The sequence below is a fragment of the Cydia splendana genome, chromosome Z, assembly GCF_910591565.1.
Source record: "Cydia splendana chromosome Z, ilCydSple1.2, whole genome shotgun sequence".
Lineage (NCBI taxonomy): Eukaryota > Metazoa > Arthropoda > Insecta > Lepidoptera > Tortricidae > Cydia > Cydia splendana.
This window is the reverse complement of record NC_085987.1, coordinates 38,567,606-38,594,323: the sequence shown is the minus strand read 5'-3', so window position 1 is coordinate 38,594,323 and position 26,718 is coordinate 38,567,606. Positions and strand designations below refer to the sequence as shown.

At 37.5% G+C, this 26,718-nt stretch overlaps 1 protein-coding gene across 1 annotated transcript in view; it reads right to left on the bottom strand.

Annotated features, from left to right (window-relative positions):
* LOC134805023 (glutamate receptor 1-like) overlaps window positions 1–17,544 on the bottom strand; it is an 87,316-nt gene extending 69,772 nt beyond the window's left edge. The window contains exon 1 of the mRNA XM_063778315.1: window positions 17,199–17,544. Within this exon, the coding sequence (XP_063634385.1) occupies window positions 17,199–17,301 (103 nt within the window). The 5' untranslated portion in view covers window positions 17,302–17,544. The remainder of the gene's footprint in view (window positions 1–17,198) is intronic.
* Window positions 17,545–26,718: the final 9,174 nt, after the last annotated feature.

Sequence of the window (26,718 nt, the reverse complement as noted above, 5' to 3'; positions counted from 1 at the left end):
AGGTTTGCCATGTTACAATGGTACCGAACCCTTCGTGCGCGAGCGCGAGTCCGACTCGCACTTGGCCGGTTTTTCCTCGCTGCCGTGGGCCAAACTGTGTCTAGATATTGGAAATAGGGATCGTGTGAGAAACACATCAGAAAGATTACTTACATATTTGTAGTAAAGTTCTACATTGTTTAACTGTAAGCGGGGTAATCGCATGGCACTTCGGTTGATCCATCTGACTAAATACGACCAAGCCAAGCCTAAGTCACCGTCGGCTTCACTACTTAACAGCAACACAAGACAGAACAGCTTAGTATGGCGGCCAGACATCATTTTGCTTATATATGCTTGCTGGGATATATTATTACATAATTACGCTTGCGACGGCCGAGCGTGAAGACGAAAGACGGCAGCAAAGCATATTCCAAGCAAACATACGGGATATGCTTTTTAAAAACCCGCTTGAAAATATAAGCGACTCGAACTTTATAAAAGACTACTGACTAGACAAAGAGGCATACGCTGACTTATGCGATATATTGTACAATATATTGTACAATACAAAGAACTGACTTGAAAGGGTCAAAAAGAGTGTCTCTTCAACCTAAGGCAAGCATATCTCATAATACATATATGTACTCCATTTGCATTCTACGGTAGGTTAATTAAAATCAACAATAAATCAACTTTTGCAGGTTTTATGTGCATTTTTATTTTTTGCACACGGTAGCTACCAGAGGGTGACAGGCAAGGCGCACCATTTCTCCCAAGAGGCGGCCAGCGTCTACATCGAAGAGGTTACGAACGCGCTAAAGCACCCCAAAGTTTTAAAGAATTTTTTAAAATTCCCGTGTACACGAGAAGATCGGAATGGCATTAAACAAAGGTACAGAATAACATATAGAACAAAACTAAAAGTTAGTCAGGATACGCCTACAGGAACACATATTACGTCTGGGGTTAAAGGCCCTAATAATTCTGGTTCAATTTTCCTTATATAGTTAGAAAGAGAGCGTTTTAGGTATGAAGTTAGGCATGTATGGAAAACTCACGTAAAAGCGTTTATGATTCATGGTACCAATTGAAGTTTTTAGTTCTTTAGGTGACCGGTAGAGGCACTGTACAAGTGTACAATTACTCCATACATTTTCCTTAACTTTCTCACTATCGACTGTCATTCACGGAACTCATGGTAGAGTTACTGATAATAATTAAAAAACTTAACCTAACTTAATTATATTATTAATCGCGTCAATTGTATTAAAAAGTAAATTGCACTTAAATCATTGAATCCTCCTATTTAAGAACTTAAAAATTGTTATCAAAAATGCAGTCTTAATTAAGATTGATTTCGGTACTTTTCAACTTATTATACTCCGGACAGAGAGTTGGAAGAAGACGTCGTTAACTGGTTTTTAATCTTTCCTCGCTTTGTGCACCAGAGAAAATTAAAAATTAAAAGGAGTTTATATGCCCATAATGCTAAAGGTTTGGGATTGCTTTCATATGAAAGGAATAGATTGTGTGTAATAGATATCGAACCGCTAGCTGACTAGAGATTACTTGACTTTATTCACAGGATTACCAATCTAACAATATTCATTACAGATAAAGTTCTGTCGTGGCTTCCGCCCTCCGTGGCGACCTGACATAGACCGACTGGCTGACTGACATACATATTTGGAACTTAGGAACTACAGACATTTGAATTGAAAATTAGACATGACAACCAGATGACAAAACAGACACTACATGGTCCTTCAACCTTGAAAAACTAGACTGTGGAGACTCGAAGAAGTTCTGTCGTGGCTTCCGACCTCCGTGGCGACCTGACATAGACCGACTGGCTGACTGACATACATATTTGGAACTTAGGAACTACAGACATTTGAATTGAAAATTAGACATGACAACCAGATGACAAAACCGGATCAGTTCACGACAGACAGCCGACCAAGGCACAAGACGACCAGACAGACACTACATGGTCCTTCAACCTTGAAAAACTAGACTGTGGAGACTCGAAGAAAGACTAAAGTCCTCGACCTGCCCGCCCAGGAGCCGACAACGCGCGCCTTCCCCAGTAAAGTACCCGTGCGCCTTCGCCGCGACCGCGCTTTTTAAGAACCTCCGTGCAAGCATCGGGGCAGCAGAAATTACACTGACAGAAAAACGGGAATCTGACAAGCATGATATATAAATATATTTCCTTCGAAGCCCGTAGAGGAGCCGAGTTGTGGGTAGAGCCCGCAGCACGCCACGCCGTATCACCACGCAACAAGCTCGCGCTAACGACGAAGCAACCTACGGCCGGCTGACCCGCCATGTTCACAGTAAACAAACAGAACAGTAAGTCAACTAAGATGTGCGTCATGTGCGAAGACAACCACGGTATAGAGAAGTGCCCTAAATTACTGGCCCTCTATGGACGCTCCCTGAGTACGTGACAATTCAGAAACTGTGCTTCTCGTGCATGTCACCTCGACACCAGATCCTGGAGTGCCACAACAAGAAGAAATGTGAACACTGCAACAGGTCACACCACACGACGCTTCACGCCGAGCCGAAGCCCGCCGAACCGAAGTCTACGATGCCCGATCCAAAGCCCTCATCAGCCGCCGCTGTCGTCACTCACACTGACGTGCAGCCGACTAGTCACATCATTCTCAAAGTCGCCAGAGTGATGGTCAGTGGGCCGCTGGGATCGGAGACTATATTGACAATGCTTGACGAAGGAGCGAGTGCCAGCCTTCTAGACGAGGACCTAGCCCTGCCTTGGAGTCTCCGGCCCGGCGACGGACCTACGACTCACGGGAGCCTCTCAAGACGCAGACTGCAGCCAAGGGACCGCAGCGCGTCAACATCAACATCCGCGACGTGAAGGCTGAAGACTACAATATTTTTGTTAATACTGTTAAATATTTTGCTTTGCCTATGTATAATGCCCTTTATGGAAGTGAAACGTGGACAATGATCGTAAGAGATAGAAAGAGAATGGAAGCATTTGAAATCTGGTGCTGGAGGCGTATGGAAGGCATTAGTTCGAGAGACAAGATAACGAATGAGGAGGCGCTAAGAAGAGTGAATGAAAGGAGAGCTATCCTGAACACCATTGCAAATAGAAGCGGAAAAATGATTGGACACTTAATACGACACGACCACTTCTTTAAAACTGTCCTGGAGGGGCTGATAGGACGCAAGCGGGGAAGAGGAAAACTCAGACGCAGCTCTTTGGAGCAAATGAAAGAAAAAGTAGGGGTCGTGACGTATCAAAAAGTCAAAGAGCTGCTGCTGCTGCTGCGCAAGCTGGAAAATACTCCACCGACAAGAGAATAAAAACTCTTAAGTTAATGATGATGTATAAACATGTCTTTATGTAGGCTATTTAGGGAGGCTAGGACGTAACTCGATTTAATAAAGATTTCTGACGACTTAGGGACGACTGACGACATTGACGAATAACTGTTACTTATTTTAGGTATAGTGACAATATTATAGACCTTATTAGGAGCTTGGGAAGCTTTTCTCAGGGCATAACTGCAGTGACTCTACGTGTCCTAGGACACGTAGTACATGGCAAAATCCGTTGCAGTCCTGCATTTATGCGCCTGTGACGAACTCAGTTCACTTGAGTTCGTTACAGGCGCATAAATGAAGGACTGCACCCGGCCTGACACGGCCTGGCGTCTGACCCGGCCTGACACGGGCTGACGTAGTCTGACCCGGCCTGTCACGCCCTGACGTGATCTGACTTGACTTGACACGGCCCGACTCGACTAAGCCACGGCGGTCGGAAGCCCCTCAGCCTTTGAATATTGGCATACGTCCAATACTAGAGGTGGGGATGTCGTGGCTTCCGACCTCCGTGACGACCTGACATAGACCGACTGGCTGACTGACATACATATCTGGAACTTTGGAACTACAGACATTTAAATTCAAAATTAGACATGACAACCAGAAGACAAAACCGGATCAGTTCACGACAGACAGCCGACCAAGGCACAAGATGACCAGACAGACACTGCAAGTTATTTTTGTACACAATCGTTCCTGAATTTGCACTGTTGTTAGTTTTTTTGTTTATACTCGTATACCTACTTAAGTAAATAAAGACTACGGAGGGTCAGATATTGGTCCAAGCAAGTCATATACAGGCTGACTTGGAATTAGAGTTATCCTCTCTTCAAGGACCTAACAATAGTAAGTTAATTATCTACAAATAAAACCCTATAAAGCGCGTTTAAAAAAATAAATGTAGGAATGTATTTTCTAAAGGGCTTATCTCTCTATGAAAACCATATAAAAATAAGCCTTTTTGAAAAGACACTTCTCAATTATTTTCAGAATACCAATTAAACTTTTAAAATTTTCCGAGTTGCCATCGAGAAATAAACTTAATAAATAATAAACCACATTTTTTTTTCTAACTTGCTAGTGGTAGTAGCTAAGATATTTGCTGTTATTCCTGTATACTAATCTCGGCACTAAATCCTTTTATAATTTCACAAATAAAACATCTAAAGCGACTAGACTTAGTAATTTCATTACCCGCACCTTTAGTTACATAGCGGGTGCTGCATCTGTGTGCGTCCCATGACAAGGCAAGGTTGGATGCATGATTTAGTACAAAAATGCATGTGACGCACACTGGTGGAATCCCACCTTTACATTTCATTCAAATGTCAAAAGGGCCTCTATGTGTTGGCTTCGGCTTCGCCCACGCCTCCCAAAAGCCCGGTTCAAATATTTGCCCACTTTCTTGGTAGAATTTTCTTTGAAGAGAACCTTTCCCCCTTAATTAACCCTCAGCTAATTTCGTACTCTTTAAATCTGTAAGAATTGTGACAATGTATACTAACTATTCCTATAATCTCTTCTAAGTACCTCTTTTAGAACCATAAATTATTATAAATTTTATTTACTTTCTTTTCTTTTCCTCGTTGTTTCGCGCCCTTTTCATTCTATTCATTTTGTGAAGAACTCCACGATGGAAAACTTTAGTTTTGATTCTCGTTTGATGAGGTTCCCTTGCTATGGAATCAAAGCCATATAAATTACAAGAATCACGGAGTTCAGCAGCACTTAAGGATTCATCTATTCACAATTGGACCACCCGATTTCCTATGTAGATCTTGGCTATCAAATCAACCTTTACAGAAGGAAAATTGTATACGTGTGTGAAAAACAAGGGTACCTATGTTATAATTAGTATATTTATTTGAAAATTACCTTTCTTTCTTATGTTTCTCACATTTTTTCTAATATTTTTATGTTTTTAGGAACGTAGAAGAGCCCAAAATATTTTAGAAGCCAGCAACCCTCCAGAAGATTCCTCGGGGGAGGAAAATGACCCGCCCCAGGTTATAAATATCAACATTGTTCGGGCTTCCCCTGAACTTCGCATCCCTGTAAAACAAGACCCCGTGCAGCAGGAACCGCAGCAAGAAGCACCAAACAACGGCAACGTAGATGATGAAGACGATGAGGTATTTAAAATTATCATTCAAAAGCCTAGTCCTTTATTTTACTACTATATTTTACTCTCTTTTAGATTGAGAACCTGCTGCGGGAATAGCAGGGAACTATTGATTCACGGGGAGTTAGAAATAGTTCGAATATGTATATCTCTCTAAAGTATGGTAATTTTTATCTTACCATAATTACAAATGAACTTCTATTGGTTCTATAGGTGAAGGTAGAATTTTAGACTGAAATTAGCTGAGGGTTAATTAAGGGTTCTCTAAATTTGATGATCTATATTTTATCTATATAACCATGAAGATTGAAGACACGCAAACAAACCTGAACCCAAGAATTCTACTGAACAGTCGATATTTTCAGTCATTTGTGACCAGCTCTTGAGAATCAACCTGTGTATGTGGGTATATTTTTTTATTTAGTACAAAGGTTAGAATGCAACTTCATTACGAAGAAGTAGTTTTATTGCTAGGAGATAGGAGCTGGCCAGGAGCCAACAGCTTACACGAAAATTCTTCACGTAATTTCATTTTATGTCACACAAATGTGTTGAGGGTTAAAATGTTTAAGTCCTCGCTGCAAGAACTGTCACGTACTGTACTTTGCTGTAATTGTAAGTTCGTATTTTAACTGTAAATGACACGTATGTTATTGAAATGCATATTTCCATGCCACTTAGATTAAATAATGGCACGTGCAATAAGTAAATATTACGTATTATGCAGAAACCGAACACTCGAAGATTTTTCTACTCATCATCATTGGCCACAGCATCTTGACAGATGATTGTTCCAGCGACAGGTTATTGAAGAAGAAGTCTGTGCGCCGTCGGAGATCGGATGTGCGGCACAGCTTTTCCTATGGCTGTAAAATCCAATCGCAACACGACACTGCCTGCCACAAAGATCGCAGGTGATAGGTGAAACGCGAATCTGTAGGTGTAGATGCTTCCTGTGAAGCACGAAGTATTTTCTGCTTTAAATCATCGAGCCAGATTGTACTTCAAATCAGATTGTATTCTACTACATATTCAAGTATCGACAAACTTGGCATGTATGTACAATGTTAAAGGGTGTATTTATGAACATGAATATAAAGATAAAAAAGCTCTTAGAAAACAGATTAAAGCGCCTAAGAAAAAGATTGAATATAAATCGATAAATTACGACAGCTTATACAAAGGATTTGACTTACACAAACTGGATAACACGAAACATGATTACAAAATACTTGAGAACTTTATTAAGGAAAACATACACCGAAGTACAAAAACTAAAACAAAAATACTAAACTTACCAAGAAATGACTGGATTAATAAAGACATTATTACTGGAATAAACAGAAGGAATCGACTTTGGCAAGAACTAAAAAGGAACCCCAACAATGAAGACCTGAAAGCGAAATTTAAAACCGAGAGAAACAAAGTAACACGAAATATACTCAGCGCCAAGAGAAGTTTCTACTTAAAAGAATTTCAAAAGAGCTCTAATAAACCAAATAAGACTTGGAACCTCATCAATGCCCTTGCCACGAACAAAACTAAAAATATAATATGTAAACCACCGACGATCTCTACTAACCAAGGACCTATAACTGATGAAAACCGTATCTGTGAATACTTCAATAGTTTCTTCTCTACCATTGGTACAACATTGGCAAACGAAATTTCACCGCAATACCATGAAAATAATACCCAAACGTTATCAACTAAACACACGAATAACATTCTCTTATCAAAATTAAAACCCTGTAATCCGGATGAAATTAGGAAACATATAGATAGTTTAGACGCCAATACTGCCACTGGTATAGATGAAATTAGTACTAAAGTACTCAAATGCCTAAAAGAATCCATATCCATAGAATTAAGTCACTGCATAAATAAGTGTATGGATGATGCGTGCTTACCTGACAGTCTAAAAATTGCAAAAGTGTCCCCAATCTTTAAATCTGGATCAAAATCTGACGTAAACAATTATCGCCCTATATCGGTCCTACCCGTGATATCCAAAATTTATGAAAAAATCCTATATGACCGCCTTAACAAACACCTAAATCAAATTAAATTCCTTTCCGAACGCCAGTACGGTTTCAGACCTAAGTCAAACACACTTTCGGCAACAACAGATCTTATAACTACGATAAAAACAAACATAGATAAAAAAAATATAGCTCTTGGAGTATTCATCGATTTAAAAAAAGCATTCGACACGGTTAGCCATACTTTGCTTCTAAAGAAACTTAAGAGCATAGGCCTGACTGATTCTGCGTACACGATATTCGAATCTTACCTAGCAAATAGAATCCAAATTGTTAAAATAGAGGAATACCAAAGTAAACCCTTTCCAATCGTTTGCGGAGTCCCTCAAGGCTCTATCTTGGGGCCATTATTGTTTTTAATTTATATTAATAACATACAGGAAGTTCCTCTTCACGGTGACTTAACTCTATACGCAGACGACACCTGCTTATTTTATTATGGAATTTCCATCAGTGACGTACTAATCAAAGCGCAACAGGATCTTGACATCTTAAATGAGTGGTTCCAATACAATCTATTAACAATAAATGCCAGTAAAACATCTTACATAATTTTTAAAGCTAAAAACAAAGTTATTCCTGAATTTACACCACTTTATATAAATGGCGAGTCGTTAAAACTGACTAAAGAAGAAAAATATCTAGGTTTAATTTTGGACGACGGTCTGACTTGGAAACCACAAATCGAACATGTCAAAAATAAGTTATCGCGATTAGTGGGTTCCTTACGCACGACTGTTCGGTGTTTTCCCCGTAGAGTGTCCTATATGATATATAACGCACTGGCTAAACCTCATTTACAATATCTAATAGAAATGTGGGGCAGCGCTTCTAAAACTAATCTAAAAGAACTACAGCGTACCCAAAACAAACTAGTTAAAAAACTTTTCCATTACGATCACTTGGCACCAACTGTAAAAGTGTATAACGAGACTAAACTTATGTCCGTTAGACAACTGTACACTTTTAATATTTGCTTACTTGTTAGAAAAATACTACACAAAGACATACACTCAAAACTAACGTTTACAAAAAAGAAAACCCTACATAATTATCGTAATAGAAACGCTGAAAACTTAATTACTACCTCATCAAGAACCACAATTGGGCGACGAAATGTGACTCAAGAGGGTGCTCAACTGTATAACCAGCTACCTGTAGAAATAAGAAACTTAAAACATCTAAACGTATTTAAGAAAAAGTGTAAACAATTTGTCCAAAATAATATTTCCTTAATATAGTCCATTTAGCCCCATATATTTTTAGTCTAGCGTTACTTTTGAGTTCAAAGTTTTTGTCCTACGCGCGATATGCCGCATCCATCCGATCACACATCAATGCCCTCGTAGACGTGTTATCTACGACCGGCCAGAACAACTCAATGCACACTGTCCTGCTTAGCAACTAAAAATTACCCACATATTTAGACGATATTATATTATTGTTAATGTTTAGATTAAGTTACTAATAACCTTATCGTTAAATACTGCACGCTAAAACTAACTAGATATGTATATTTCTCATGTAAGCGAATTTAATGTAATTCTTTTGAGAATAAAGATTTCTTTAAACTGAAGATAAAAAAGCTAATGTTTCAGGCAGCCACGCGAGATCGCGGCTGTTGGAGTCGCGTAACTTTTGCGGCCCGTAACGCTACCCGAGTTTATTCAAATATTGTTAAAACTTCCCTCGCTCACCTTGTTTCGGTGAGAATATAAAGGGAAACATGATAGGGAGCTACACGTATATATTTTACATGAGTAAAATAATAACATATTGTTCTTGATCAATACAAGTAGTACCTACATTTGAAACTCGCATCCCCCTCCCACTTTGAGAAAATATAAGATGTTACTCTTAATATGAAGTGCTTTAACAAGATATTCGTTTTCTATTGCCGTTAAAACTACAATTATAAAAATAAAATCAAGTACCTACTTAATATGCGAGATTGAGATTGATTAATGCGGAACGGAACGGCAAGAGTGAGACAGTGCGAATGGATTAAAAAGTGATAGATGATTTTCGAATGCTATTCTGAATTTAACCTTTTGACCGCCGTAGTCAAACAAAATCGAGCTCATTTCGCCGCGGTCTGATAAATAAGACAAAACTTCGTATAACTTCGTGCCCCCCGGCGACACGAGCACGCTCGATGACAAATTCTATTTATTTATTCGTATGGCATTTACAGAGTCGCTAATTATCAATTACAATATTTACAATACGATATCTAAATTCTTCACCCATTGGGCAGCGTGTGCATTAGGCGAATGAAGGTCTAGAGCCTTTCCGACAAATTTCCGTTTCGGGCAACTATGTATAATGTGGTGTATAGTCTGTACTCGGGCCCCGCAGTCGCATGCTGGTGAGTCTCGCCAACCACACTTAAACAGGTAGTCCGCACAGCGTCCATGTTCGGTACGGAGTCTGTTTAATTGGCACCATTCCTTCCTAGATGCTGAAAAGCCATACGGCTTTTTGGTAGGATCGTAGGCATTTAGGCTGGGATTTGGCAGGTTGGATTGCCACTCATCTTTCCAAGCGTCTTTTATATTGAAGCCACCTTGCGTCAGGTTTTGAGCGGTTTGGTAGGGCGGGTGTCGAGACTTCAGACGATGCTGTGGTGGGTTAAGGAATTCCTGGTGGATCGGCAGTTTCGGGTCGCTGTGAATTTTGTTCGCTTCTTTTACCAGTGCCAATTGTCGTCTAAGATGAGGTGGTGGGATGTAGCTTAGGGTTGGGAGCCATTGTACGGGTGTGGATTTGATCGTGCCTGATATACATCGCATAGTATTACGCAGTTGCACGTCAACTTTCTCTGTGTGTGCGCTATTGAGCCAGACTGGTGCGCAGTATTCACCAGCAGAATAGACTAAGCTCAGCCCAGTTGTACGAAGAACGTCCGCTTTTGCTCCCCAAGTCGTGCCAGTTAATTTGTGGAGTATGTTGTTTCGGGTCCCAAGTTTTTTGCTCAGCTTTTGAAGGTGGGGACCGAAAGTAAGTGAGCGGTCCAGCGTAATACCAAGATATTTAGGGTGCGGGTTGAAAGTTAATATTTCACCATCAAATGCTACCGTTGGGATATAAGCAGCTTGCTTGTTGTTGAGGTAGAACGTCGACACTTCCGTTTTGCTGGCATTTGGAACAAGCCGCCATTTCTTAAAGTACCCGTTTAGAGAACCTAGACCTAAATTCTATGGCGCTCAAAAGGTTAAATAGTTTTAGGAATTCTAGAGTCAGACCAGGAAAAGTCTGCAGCAGATTTGATAGCCCACGCAGTGCAAGTATTATTTTAAACAACAAACTTCTATGAAATTATGACGTATAAATAACACTGGCACTGCGAGGGCTATCAAAATCGCTGCAGACTTTCCGTGGCTTAACTCTAGACTGTTCCAGGATATTAGATTACTCGTAGTTTCTTACGTGGAGGAGATGTATTTAGTCACATCTCCTAAGCCCAAACGCTGTTGATTACGTACACGAGTACGAAAGAAATTGTATTTCTTTATAAATACAAACCTAATACTCGATGTTTCACTTAGCGAACGTAAAAACGACGTGTTTATTTTCGTTCACTGGTTACATAAAAGAAAAATATTATACTGCATAACAACAAAAAATGAAAATCAGTCTAGCGTGTCTTAAAGAAAAAAAAATTAACAAAATGGAGACGATACAGAGGCTCTCGGCGTAGCGGGGTGCAGATGCAGATCATCATTGCCCGATTCGAAATTTAAGATACGTTTTAAATAATAACAAAACTTCCGTGAGACACAGACATATTAAATATGTATATTAAAAACGAGTCAGTCACGTACCTATTTTAAGTCGAAAAACGCTCGACATGTTTCACTCCGTACCGAGTAGTGTCATCAGGAGGACATCGGTGGCCATGTGGACGAACCATTAGCGAATGACGTAGTGAGTGTTGTGTGCAACCCATCATTTTACAATAATGCCATAAATGAGGGTTTCTCGCCCCCACTGCCGCCACCGGCGCGAGTCATCGGGCGCGGAGGGCTGCGGCCCGCAGTCTGCGCCGGTCCGTCTACGTAAACGCTAGCTCCTGATGACACTCCTCGGTACGGAGTGAAACATGTCGAGCGTTATTCGACTTAAAAAACGTGAGTGACTCGTTTTTAATATATTTAAGATACTTTAATTAATAGATCTAGAAACGATATTATTATGGATTAAATGTGTCAGTCAAACGTGACGTTTTTGTTTGAAGAAACGTCACATTTGACACTGATATATCTAATCCATATCGTTTCTAGATCTATTAATTGACGTATCTTAAAGTTCGAACGTGACCGCATATGCACATCACTTGGCTGGTTTATTTTGATACAACCAAGATTGTAATGAACGATCTGTTTTTTTTTATAATTTCATAATTATTAAGCTACAGAAAATATATGTATAAGTGAGTGTGAATTTCACATAATAAATTATATTGATCGTCAACTAATTCCTCAGTCTTTTAATTCTGGCAGTATGGTCTGAAAGCATGGTTATATTTATAAGTTGACACTTACATGAGTTACATTCTAATAGGATTGAATATAAAACTAACTTTTTAAGGTATTCCACAGATATTGCCCGGTAAGTAGCAGGTGCAACCTGTACAAAGACCATTCGAATAGGGTAATTACGGTAACTTTCGTCAAACGTTACTTTCAAGTTTAAAGTGCTGCCGTTGAAAAGTTTCCTTTGGCTTCTTTTGAGATAAAGCGTAACGTTCTTTAGTAATACGTAGGTTTTACTAAAAATACTAAAATGATATCAAAGAAAGGGCAAATCACCGTATTATTTTTATATTATTTCGAGTCTTGGTAAATGTTTATCACGAGACGACGAATTCACGCGGAGAATGAGCTTAATATGCGAGCTTTCTGACGAATACGAGGTGTACAAATAACTTAACATAGTTAACTTAATATTTAAGAATAAAATTGTAAGCAGGTAACAATTTTACCCAGCAGGGGTTGCTGAGGGGGAAGCTGTTCTACAACAGCTTCAATTTTATTGTGCTTGTAAATGTATACAGGGTGATTTCGGGGTCGTGGAGCAAGAGAGCCAGACATCATACAGAATCCAAAGATGAGCCTAATGATGTTGTTAATTATTGTTCATCACCAATAGTGATGATTATTTTCCAGATGACAAGTAGGAAAAAACATTTTTGCATACAATTTGGTGGCCCTACTCAATGTGACGTCTTGTCGCTTTCCATACAGCGTATGTCAAAAGTCATAGGGTGACCATAATTACTTAGTATAACATTAATTTTACTTGAAAAATAAGAATAATTAAAGTAATTATCTAAACGCTAGCTCCTGATGACACTCCTCGGTACGGAGTGAAACATGTCGAGCGTTTTTCGACTTAAAAAACGTGAGTGACTCGTTTTTAATATATTTAAGATACTTTAATTAATAGATCTAGAATCGATATTATTATGGATTAAATGTGTCAGTGTCAAACGTGACGTTTTTGTTTGAAGAAACGTCACATTTGACACTGATATATCTACTCCATATCGTTTCTAGATCTATTAATTGACGTATCTTAAAGTTCGAACGTGACCGCATATGCACATCACTTGGCTGGTTTATTTTGATACAACCAAGATTGTAATGAACGATCTGTTTTTTTTTATAATTTCATAATTATTAAGCTACAGAAAATATATGTATAAGTGAGTGTGAATTTCACATAATAAATTATATTGATCGTCAACTAATTCCTCAGTCTTTTAATTCTGGCAGTATGGTCTGAAAGCATGGTTATATTTATAAGTTAACAGTTACATGAGTTACATTCTAATAGGATTGAATATAAAACTAACTTTTTAAGGTATTCCACAAATATTGCCCGGTAAGTAGCAGGTGCAACCTGTACAAAGACCATTCGAATAGGGTAATTACGGTAACTTTCGTCAAACGTTACTTTCAAGTTTAAAGTGCTGCCGTTGAAAAGTTTCCTTTGGCTTCTTTTGAGATAAAGCGTAACGTTCTTTAGTAATACCTACGTAGGTTTTACTAAAATACTAAAATAATATCAAAGAAAGGGCAAATCAGCGTATTATTTTTATATTATTTCGAGTCTTGGTAAATGTTTATCACGAGACGACGAATTCACGCGGAGAATGAGCTTAATATGCGAGCTTTCTGACGAATACGAGGTGTACAAATAACTTAACATAGTTAACTTAATATTTAAGAATAAAATTGTAAGCAGGTAACAATTTTACCCAGCAGGGGGAAGCTGTTCTACAACAGCTTCAATTTTATTGTGCTTATAAATGTATACAGGGTGATTTCGGGGTCGTGGAGCAAGAGAGCCAGACATCATACAGAATCCAAAGATGAGCCTAATGATGTTGTTAATTATTGTTCATCACCAAACGTCGGACTATAGGGGGCAGTTTGAGGGCAAGGTAAGGTTTACAAAAAAATCTTAACTTACGAGTATTATAATGTACCTAGTATTTGTAACATAGTTAATTAAATTAGTTACCCGTTATCATTTATTCATCTTTAATGTGTAAATACTCTTTGAAGTGATGACTGATAGCCCACTGAAGTCCAAGTGTAGTCCAAGTACGTTTATAAATAACGCAGTTAGTTGCTATGATATTTGGAATTTCACATTATAAATAATAGGTACCAAATACTAAGTACAAATACTCGAAAGTGAATTGATTGATTTGCGAACCTTACCTATCATTCTCACATGCCACGAAAATGCCCGCTGGAGTCCGACGTATGTTCATCACCAATAGTGATGATTATTTTCCAGATGACAAGTAGGAAAAAACATTTTTGCATACAATTTGGTGACCCTACTCAATGTGACGTCTTGTCGCTTTCCATACAGCGTATGTCAAAACTCATAGGGTGACCATAATTACTTAGTATAACATTAATTTTACTTGAAAAATAAGAATAATTAAAGTAATTATCTTTTAATCAAATACTACCATATGATAATGTGGATCATTTACAGAGTCAGAAAAAGTGGTTCTGGATCACGACCCAGAAATCACCCTGTATAGAAGGCTTCTAAATATTTATAAATGTTGACAAGTGATTTAACAAAATAAATAACTCATAGATAATAAATTTATAAGAAGTATTTTTTTATGTGAGACAATTTTGTTTTGCCCTCGCCTACTATAGAGGTACCTGCCTACACTTTCAAGTACCTACTATTTGTTATCTATAGTGTGAACTATATCCAGGGACCCTAACTGGTTACCAATAAAGATATATTGGATAGGGTAGGTATTTGATAAAGTTGTTACCTAAAACATAGCTATGGAGCGAACCATTGGCATTTTGGCTAGGCACCCGGTTCGGAAATCAGAAATTAAGTTGAAAGGATCGTCGATTTTATGGAATCCCGAGTTATAAATAATAAAATATCTGGGAGACCGAGCTTTGTTCGGAAAACATATAAATAAAAACTCAATAATGCGCGTTTTCCCAGAGATAAGACCTAGCTAGATCGATTTATCGCTCCCGAAAACCCCCATAAAGCAAATTTCATCGAAATCGTTAGAGCAGTTTCCGAGATCCCCGAAATATATATATATATAAATAAACAAGTTATAACTTTTGTGTTAATTAGTTTAATATTAAAACCCTGGACACGTTTTTCGAGATGTCAAAGACGACCGCAAATATGTAGATTTCGTTCATGTAAGATCCTTATTCACAGCAAACTAGATACGAAAAAATGTTTTTTTAGACAATGTTTAAAAATCATAAAAAAATAAGTAAGTATTCATTTCTTTCAATATCCGGTGAACAAAACCGGAGAAAAAAGATTGAAGAACCGATAACCGTTTGTCTATAATTCTATCTGTAGTGCAAAAAAAGTAGATACGATTCAAAACATGTCAAAAATCGATGAAAAACTCAGGTAGCCCCTTAAAGGTACCTATTACATAAATAAATAAATATTTTAGGACAATTTTACACAGATCGACCTAGTCCCACAGTTGATTATCAAAACTAAAAATGTTAAACATAGGTAACTAGGTGCATAACTAGGTTGAACCGTTCCTTTCTATTCTAACTATAAAACTCCCGCGAGACGAAAATGGAGGAGCACCGACTGCACCACCTGTGCAGCCGGGCTAGCCAAGGTGTCAATCGCTATCGCTTCGACAACGAAACGCATTGTTTCTCTCTATCACTCTTCCATATTAGGGCAAGTGACATTTTCGTTTCGTTCGCTACGGAACGTAAGCGATTGGCATGTTGGCTACGCGGCCTGATCGAGCGTGCGACGTGTAGGGACCTACCTAGGCAAAAATCCTCATAGTTGAAGATCCTCTAATACGGATCCAATCATAACCAAGGTTTATTCGACGTTAATACGTGAGTAACCCGTTTAAAATAATAATAATTTAAATTCTTTCTTTCTGAAGTGGGACTGAGGCGGGCCACGTCTGCCGCATGCATTCGGACAGGTGGGCTAGTATAGCCACCAAGTGGATGCCGCAAAAGAAGCGCGGACGTGGCAGGCCCAGACGGAGATGGCGGGACGACTTAGACGCCTTCATCAGTAACTGGCCGGAAAAAGGACTACAACAGGATTTGTGGAAATCAAGGGGAGAGGCGTTTGCCCAGCAGTGGGACACTATACCGGGCTAATAAAAAAAATATCTTTGAGCTTCTGTTGCTAATTTATGTATGTATATTTGACAAGCGAAACTCCATATGTTGGGAGAACCGATTTTCAACCTGTCGATCTAAGTACGGTCGGTACCCCAACATAAGTAATAGGTACCCAAGTTGTCATACTAAATAAATAGGAAAAGGGATACTTATGTTGGAGAACCGACTGTACATATCAGAACTAAACTTTTCAATCATGGGAGATACATAAGTTTTTTTTTATATTGTTAAGTATTGTTTTATTACATTGTTTTATACTCACTATTTACTTACAAAGTTATAAATTGAATTGATTGAGGACAAAGCTACGCTCTTAGCGCTACATCGTAGCCGGTAGCATAATTTTCCCAGTTTGTAGCAAAAATTTTTGTAAAGGCGTAACGATCAATATGTAACGGAACTTAAATAGTATTATATATGGTACTTACATATGTATATGGTTACGTTATTCTAACCTATATAAATAACGGCGCGATTTTATGGGAGTTTATTAATATCACCAATTACTAAGTTTCTAAATATCGAAAAGAAGTCACACAATGTTTATAACTAAAGTGATTAAAAAGTCAAATCAATAAAAACGTAAGTAGGTAATAGTTTACAAATACTTCCATAAATGAAAAATGTTAACCAAATATGATTGTCCGTTTTAATTATTATTGTACGCTTAAATTTTATGGTATTCCGAATTGCGCTGATATACCTATAAGTACCCTTGTAAAGCGCAATTATAGCCTTCAATATACTCCCGCCAGACCGAGAGAGACATCGCATAAGGTTGGAAAGAGAAAATCGATATTCCCTGGATGGGCACGGCAGTATTCGCGTGCGTTAGAGCGAAAAGGAAACCAAACATATTTTATCACCTTTCCTCACATACAAAAGCAAAACTAAAATTATAATAAAGTTTTCTTTATAAAAGCAAACCATGCAAAGCTGTCAACTAAGAATTAACATGAATTATCTCGCTTATCGCGGGCGTATGACACTTACCGACGACTATTTTCTCGACGGAAAAAGGCTGCGCCGCCACACCGACGTACAACAACAACAACCCGGCGCCGACCGAACATCGTACTTTGCGTTCGTACGCCATTGTGCGCTAGCAACCCGACTACTTTTATGCACAGTTCGATGCGGGATAATACATAATCCAGCCTCTCGGTCACCAATCAACTGATAAAATTTTGTGTGAATCGTAAGGAGATAAAGTGTCGGGATGCTGCGTACAAACCTGAGACTTAGGGGCGACTGATTGCGAGGCGGAGCGGCCGTGGCATGGGGCCCCCTCCCGCCCGCCACAACTGCGCGCTTACTTTCTGACTGAAACCTTAATTAATATCAAGTTTAATGTTCTTTAACTTATAATTTATCCACACTTATGTATCGTCATGTATGATAGATAATGAATAATTACTTTAACTAGTATAAAACAAAGCGTTATTCAAAGTGCTACTATTCTTGAATTATTGAAAGTATTTATATTGTAAGAAAGGGAGTGTAAGCAAGTATAATTTATTGTAAGTATAGTTGACATTAAAGTTTAGTTTGAAGTATATGTATGTTGTTAGTACGTGTGTTGCGCGCGTCGGTCCGCCGAGTCTGGCTCCCGCCCCCGCTTCACCCCTAATACTGAGGTTACCACTCTCACATTAGCCACAGTTCTCTGGAAAACCACTGCTTCCAAGCTCCGCCTATTAACTTTAGTCCTGTGATACTATTCATACTAAAATCTTTGAAGTACGGGGTAATTTTTTACCCTTTATTGTAGACAATTTAGTAAAAATATTTTTTAATACCTTGTCGGTTTATCAATAGAAGAGACATTATTTAAAAAAAAATGCAAACATCAAGCTATTAAATTCGCCTGCTGTATTTGCTGTAATCAGATTCAGTTATTAGTTTCATTAATAATGTTATATTCCCATATTAATTAATATCCCTAAGTTGGTACCGTCATTATCACCAACTTTGCCCGCGTTTTTTGAAAACACGAAATTCTGAAGAAAGATATATCACATCATTTGAGTTTTTTTTGCTCAGCACGTCCATTGCGACCAAACGCATCAGCTTTTTTTGATCGTGTTTTCTTTCGTTTTAGAGGGCAGCGGGCAAAGATATACGGGGTTTTCTCCAACATTGCTCACGTCAATTTGGTGTTGAAATACAGCTCGTATGCTGATGATGTCTAAGGATCACTAAAAGTTTTTGGGTAATCCTACCACTCCCTGTTAATAACTTAGCGATAAGTGTAAAAATTGTTAAATAAATTTGGTGGGCAATGTTGCCTACCCTTTCTTTCCCATTTTCATACAAGACTCGCCTAAGCATTTTACAAAGGCTAGGGGTTGTCACTTTTGAGAAAATCTGTTACAAATGGACAAAAATATGATTATTGCTGTATTTTTTATTACGTTAAAGGGATAAAACATCTAAGTAAAGGATAATAAGACAAATTAAATACAGTAGGTATATATTTATAAACTTACTTTAGTGTTCAAACATATCCTTCTTTTACTTGCGAAGTTGGGTAAATTACTTATAGTTCGTTTTTTTAGCATTAGAAAGAACTTGCAAGAAGGTGAGCGATCTTGACAGGTCTTTTAATTGAAAAACGCTTTTTAAAAATCAGTAACTATAACTTATAAAAGCAGAAGAATATAAATGATCGTATTAGATTCATAATTGTCACATATTTGCCTAAACTTATTTTTAAAGTGTGTTTTCCAATTAAAAGACACGTCTAGATTGTTTACCTTATTTCTAATGCTAAAAAAAACGAAATTTAGTCGAAAGTGACAACCCTATGCCGTTTTTGGTGGTGGGCAATGTTGGCATCCGTAGGTGAGTAAATTACATCAATTGCCACCGCCAAACCTTTTGTCTCTTTAGGCATTTTAAGTTTAAACCTCATAATCTATGCTTCATGTTTTATAACTGAAACCCGGAAATATTTCTCAAAGGGTTCTCATTTTTTTCTACTTGCTTACATTTTTCAACAATTTTTTGCCCGCAGAAATATACCCTATATTTGACAACTCGCTGAAAATTCCCAAGTCAAGTTATGCACATGTTTGGTATGTAGTTTTGTCATAAGTATCTTATTAAAAATAACAGGGTGGCCGTAAATAATTTAATTTTTTCTACATTAACGAATTTTTTTATAATTGCCGTTTTGGGCAAAGTTTCCCCTGAATGCAAAGTTGGCGATAATGACGGCACATAGGTAAAGTTATGTTTTAGGTCGTTTACTTTAGCCCAAATTAAGAGTAGCTAATACTTCTATCAGTATCTTCTTATAAGAAAAGTTTAATGATAAAATTTTATCGCTTAAAGGTATATAGGTACTTAGTAAGAAAGATAAACAAATTCGCAGCAACAAATAAAAAACTGTCCCTCGAATAACTTAAATTAAAGGGAAGGTTCTAGGAAGTTTAATATCCTTAAGCAGTTGACGAGCTTGGGCCCCTTAAACCTTGAAAGCTCAAAGGGAAAATAAAAAGATATTTCAATTGCAAATTTAAGCAAGTTTGATTTTGATCGCTACTTTGGGGAGCCACTGAGTAACGAGGTTGGGTTGGGGCCTAGTTCCGAGTAAGTAGGTACATAAAATGCTAATTTTGTAACTTCGTAGGCTAACTAGAAAGTTGTAACGCACTCAAGATTCGTCCGAGCTAACCATTAATCTTTCACCCATCTTGCGTAACGGAGGAGCTAGCAACTGTAACTGTAATGTTGGTTTTAAGTACTATAATACACCAGCAACTTTACACTTTAGATGCCAATGCTGAACCGCAAATGTTCTCAACACGAACGTGCAAGTATGGGAATGCAGTCATCATAACGTTTCAGATATATGTACCTGCCTAAGTTATTCAGGTAGGTAATACTTCCATGCTTGACAACGTAGGAACAGGAAGATCTGATAGATGTTGAAAAACATAGTATAAAATATTTAATTGTATATTGAATTTTTTTAGAGGGTAAGGTTTGTTGCGGTAAGAGCGGACTATTTTTTGAAAAGTTTGTAAACCTTCCCGGTTTGTTTTCTTCACTCTTGTAAGAAATACTTGCTAACCTTTAAGTTGCTGACCAAGTATCCTTTATGGCTGACCAAATATATATTTTTGTTCATCAAAATAGGAATATTTTGCAGATCGATTAAAAGACACCCAATCGTAAGTCCAGCATAATATAAAACATGTACCTATTAAATCAATAATATATATGTCGGCGGCCGATCGTAAGATCAGGCATATCGTGAAATTCCTAGGCATATCGTGAAACGTGAAAATCTTTGACTCGTTCCATGAGTCGACGGAGCCCCGCTACGCGGGGCTCCTATTTCTCGGCAGTTTGCCCTTCGGGCATCTGAAGCAACCTAACGAACCTATCCTACCTATGTATTGGTTTAATGTGACTATCGTCAAAACATTACACAGGAACATTACGATCTGCCTGATCTTACGATCGGCCTACGACATATACAACAGGCCTACCTATATTATAAAAATGCGGGAAAACTCACTTAGTTTTGGAAATATACGACCCACCCAGGGGAATTGCGAATCTCAGGTTAACTCGTAAAAAAGTTGTCTTGAAATATTTAACTTTTACAAATTAGCTGCACTTATTCCCGATTCGTACTTATCCCAACATAGGTAACTTAATTTAAACAGATTATGTTACGCCGCTGTATATTTGTTCTTTGTTGTTCAAAAGAAACCTTTTGTATAAAAAATGCCTGACTTAATATCATAATGCGACCTTTTAAGGTGAACGTCAATGGCGGTAATGCCGATTAGTGGCCAAAACATGGCGTATTTTCGCACAACTTGCGGTTTTCACCAATTTTCACAAATTTCAAATAATTTCATAAGATGTGTAGATGTTTGCGGAACAAGTAAATAATATTACGTTTATTTCGAAATCTTTTTGCACTCAACATTGTTTAATTTAATCAACAATATGTAAGAACCGCAAAATAATGCGTTTTTGTATGCATCACGCACACTAACGTATCAAAAGTCAGTCACAAAATAAATGTCACTCGGTTTTAAATGTTACACCAATACGAGTATAACCTAGAGGGCGCAAAATGCATGGAAAAGGTTGTAGGAGATAACACTGGAAATTGAATTTAAATTCTAATTTGGGACATTGATAGGTCAATTAGAATTGAAAATGTAGGATATTTTCAGACACTGAACATTATGTCCGCGTGGCGTGGTGCCCACATCATCTATTTTGAATAAATTTCTGCTAGTGACCACCACTCACGGTTCTAACCTCGAAGGTGCTTTACAACTCGAAGGTGCTTTACATTTTTCCTTTTTTTCAATATACTCGGACTGTTTTGTAACGTTGGTTTTTTATCTTACGTTATTTACCACGCACTATATTTAAATATAGTATGCACCTACATCAAAAATTAGATTTCAATACGATATGGATCGGATCTGTCAGTGTCAAAAGTGATGTTTCTTCAGACAAAAACTTACTAGTTTTAATATTTGCTAGTTCATACAAATTATTTTCGCGTGTTCATCACATTTTGTATGTGTTTGTACCAATTATTTTCTCGTGGGCATCACATTACCCGCTACTTATAGGTAATTATAAAATTACCAAAGAATGGCTTTTTTTACTTCTGGACTTCGGTTTAACAATACTAATTGGTTAAACCAATGACAGCTTACATATGTATATGGACATAGACAGCTAGATTAGGTTTTCTTTTATAGAGTCTGTGCGGACTGACTCTATTTATAGACCTTCCATAGCTCGACTGTTAACATATAACGCCTTTCTTGCTGACGTTTCCACAGTCGCTCGTTCATATTATTAAGATAAATGATGAACAAGTGAATCACGTTTGTTACATTCAAATACTTTAATCCTTCTTGGCAGCAATCGGATGGTCACTAATTCTTCTTGAATTAAAATTTACTTTTATTAATAACTGAAACAAAATCAGGGTCGTCGACATATTTCCTTACATTGTACAACAGCATTTAACAAATCGTCTTCCTAGAGACCGTAAAATATAAAAGCAATAAATGTCAAGCGCAAACAGCCAAGTTTCACAACATAAAAGTTTGTGAACGGTCGTGGCGACGGCCTGTGAGACCGAGTAGCTATTCAGCATTTTTCTATAATATTATTTAGACTATAATCGGTTAGCATGTACAAGAAACATAATTCTTCCGGCTTTCAACAAACCATATAGATGTACTTTCAAAGGTTTGTGTTTCGTGGCAAGACACAATTCGCGGGCGAGTAGGTATAGCATTAAGAGTTTATTGCATTACACTCAACCTACATATGTAACATGTGTTCAAGCTCACGTTTCTCATATAGGTAACATAAAGATGTTGAAGATAAGTAAAAGTTAAGGGGTAAAAAATTGTGCATACTTAGGTACTATATAAAATACTTGTGTTACATATTCAAGTAAAACTATCATAAAATTTTGCTTGGTACCTATCCCCAGCGAAGACGGCTTTCAAACCTGACGTGATTTCTTCAAATTGTTATTTAAGCACTTAGATTTATTCTTTAAATAATTATTTTTTACCATTGAATATATCAGTTTCTTATTACTTATAATTGATAATAGGTAGGCACGTGTTTAGATCACATATTATTTGTTTGTATGATTTAGCCGTTACCGTAAAATACATTCATTATCGTATCCTTCCTGGCGTTGCTTTCGTAATTTTACTGGTATTTTATCTAGGAAAATTACTGACTGACTGAAACAAGATAGAAAAACAAGATATAGCTAATGAATTGAAAGAACAAACCTTCCGAGGTGTGAAAATACTCGGGAAGGACCTGACAGCCTTGGTGAACATCATACAGGCCGCGCAAAAGAAGACGGCGGCATCCGCCCTCTTGCAGCTTTGTTTCCGCCTTACTCTTCGAAGTTTTTTTTTTTTCAACAGCACAAAATAAGGTAATTACACAGCAAAAACAAAAGTCAACATTTCAGATTTGTTTCGGAACGTCTATTAAAAATCAACATGCATACCGCATAGTCCATCATACGACACTTCCATTTTGTACCCAACTTCACCCACCCTATGTTCTCCGCTGCAGCCACCTCTGGAAGCATCCTTGTATTGTATGCTAGTACTAATTGATCACGGAACTAAGCCATGGACGGACAGACGGACGTGGCGAAACAATAAGGGTACCTAATTGACTTGATGGCGGAACACTGGAAAGGGTCTTGACTTATTATCAACCGGATTTCGGCTTTACCATAACTTGAAATTGTTGGTCCTTTCTTAAAAAATTGCTGGACCTTGCAGATTTAACAAGAGAACAAAAAAATTTAAAATGAAAAAGTGGGATACAAGTCTGATATTTGTACGATGCACCTGAACCTCTACGTCAATGCAATTCGCTTTTAAGTTTCAAGCAGGCTGAAGGGGTTTCTTCGAAGTTTATTTCGCGTAAGGACAAGCTGATCCTGTCAAAGAATGTCGTCTGAATATAAGTTACACTCAATTTAACTCTTCTCGATGCTAGTAAAAGACTGAAAGACTTGTAAGAACTTTAAATACAATTCAAGTTTACGATGAAAGGTGAAGTACGTATGATGTTTGCAGAATGTTACACTGCACGCATCTTAAATGAACTGTAACTAAACAACTGTCATGACCTTTGTATTTCTTTTTGTGTTAATAATTTTCTCTAAATAAGTAATTTATATGAAAAAATGTTTGGAACAGAACTTGTCTAAAAATTGTAACTCGTTTTCGGTATCACGTTAGTGAAAATGCGTTTGTGAAACCTTGAATATCCACCAGCCCAGACACGAGACTTTCCGTGCCTTGAGACTTCTTTTAGAACACCATACCTAATAAAGGTACTCGTATGTACGAGGGGCGACTAAAAAGTTGTAAGCCTAAGATACTTCTAGGTTGCATATGTGTTAATAGCACTGGCCACTAAAAAGACAATTTAAAAAGTTAAAAATAAAAAATAAATCATATGTCATCTTTTATTATGTCTCGAGATATTCAACGATAAAGTTTATCATGTGTGAGTTATCAACGCATATTACCAAAATTGAGCACCATGCCGTAATTAAGTTCCTCACGAAAAGTCACAAATCCCCGCAAAGTATTTTTGAGGAAACGGGTATTATTTACGGTGCATCTGGACCTTCTTATGCCACTGTTAAAAAGTGGAGTAGACTTTTTAAACTTGGACGGGAGTCGATCGAAGATGACCCTCGATCAGGGCGGCCAATAACGGCTGTGACTGAACAAAATATTAAAAAAGTAAAAAAAAATAGTTTTAGAGGATCGGAGAATTAAGGTTTGGCAAATAGCTGAAACCTTAGGTATTAGTAAGGAAAGGGTTGGAGAAATTTTGCATCAACATTTGCACATGACGAAAGTTAGTGCGCGTTGGGTGCCGAAAATGTTGACAGCTTTCGATAAAGAACGTCGTGTTCAATCTTGTCAAGCATTTTTAGAATTGTGCGAAGATGGTTTAGATGAAGTTTGTTCTCGTTTAGTTACTGTTGATGAAACATGGATCAGACAGTATGATCCGGAGTCTAAATCTGAATCTATGCAATGAATCGAAAAGTTCAAAGATTTTAAAGTTAGAATTTAAAGTTCAAAGATCGGCGTCTAAGCTCATGGCCACAGTGTTCTGGGACTGCCATGGCATTCTTTTAATAGATTATTTGGCAAAAGGTTCTACAATAAATGTAATTTATTATGACGAGCTATTAAATAAGGTGCGACAAGCCATAGTCGAGAAACGAAGGGGGCAAACTAAGCAAAGGCATTTTGTTTTTGCAAGACAACGCACCCGTTCACACCGCTCGTATTGCCGAGCTTGCTCTGAAGGAAACCGGCTTCGTAGAAATTGAGCACCCGCCCTACAGTCCAGATCTGGCCCCAAGCGATTATTTTCTATTCAGTAATTTGAAGAAAGTTTAAGGGGAAAGCGATTCGGAAGTGATGAAGAAATGAAGGCAGCAGTGCAGGAGCATTTAGACAGCCAACATGAAGATTATTTTTTTAACGGTCTAAAAGCATTATATAAATATATTTTTTTAATTTTAATTTTTTTAAATATACCTATTTACTTAATAAACCGACTTCAAAAAGGATAAAATAAACCATTATCTTATTTATATGCGTTACCAACTGATATGTTTGAAGTCGGTGCCAAGCCAAATTTGGAAGCGTTAATACGAACGATTCAGTGAATTATCTTCCATACTATTAAACGAATTGAATATGGTATAGATTACTCGTAGGTGTTCATACTTTTCAACCGTGCATTAACGCTGTTAGACAACTATAGAATGAATAATCCAATGCTGCCAGATAGTCACCAACGTCACATGTACGTGATTTTTGGCCCTAGACAGTGACATGTGTGACAATATGCGTGACTTATGCTTTGGCCACAGTTGGCTGATTTAATATCTATTTTATAATGAAATGACAAAAATGTGACTTCTCATTAAAAGAGACGTAACGTATGACTCAAAAGGCCTGGCAACGCTGGAATAATCATTTGTGTCATGTTTGTTAAAAAACATTTCACCTAGTTCTCAGACTATACAGTATACATATGTCGATCGCGTAGGCTTCGGTCTGACTTAATTCTCCACCTTCATTTAGAAGGTTTAATATCAAAACATAATGCTTTCTACATACATATATACCAAATTACATTAAAATTGGTTTAGCCGTGAAAAGGTGACAGAGTAATATAATAGAGATAATTACTTTCACGTTTGTGATATGTACAGAAAAAGATTTATCAAAAAATCAAAATCAGAATACATTTATTTCAGAAAACTATGATCCATACATTGATAAATATAGATAACATTAAGAAACACAAACACATGTATTGTGATTTTTAGATATAAAACTGATTATTATTGGCCGGTATTGTAACTATGTAATTGGCTTGGCACCGACTTCAAACATATCAGTTGGTAACGCATATAAATAAGATAATGATTTATTTTATCCTTTTTGAAGTCGGTTTATCTTTTTTTTTTAGTTTTTATTTTTCCATTTTGAGTATTAATGTTATTAGTTAGAGCATGACGCGCGAGCTTGAGACGTCATGGCTGTCATTTTCTGTACGAAACAGTCTGCTGATTTTTGCGGGGGAGGAGACGTCAAATGTATTGCTATTTCTACATGATTTGTACGTAACGTACAAATAGCCATGTCAGTCCATAAAAAAGTTTGCACAATTGTGCATGTTTTTCGGCAGAGGGGTAAGCTCTTAAAGGCGACTCCAACGCGAGAGGCATGAATGAAGTAGCGGAGACCGAGATGAGTTAAAACAGAAGTAACTTGAAACAATCAATTTTTTGGCATTTATAATGTTCTTGAGGCAAGGACGCATATTGTTATTGAGGGACCAGCGGACGGTGGGACGCGATAAACAACGTTTTTTCTAGCTGGATAACAGTTAGGTATACCGTATGTGGCCTGTAACATGAGCAAAAAATTAA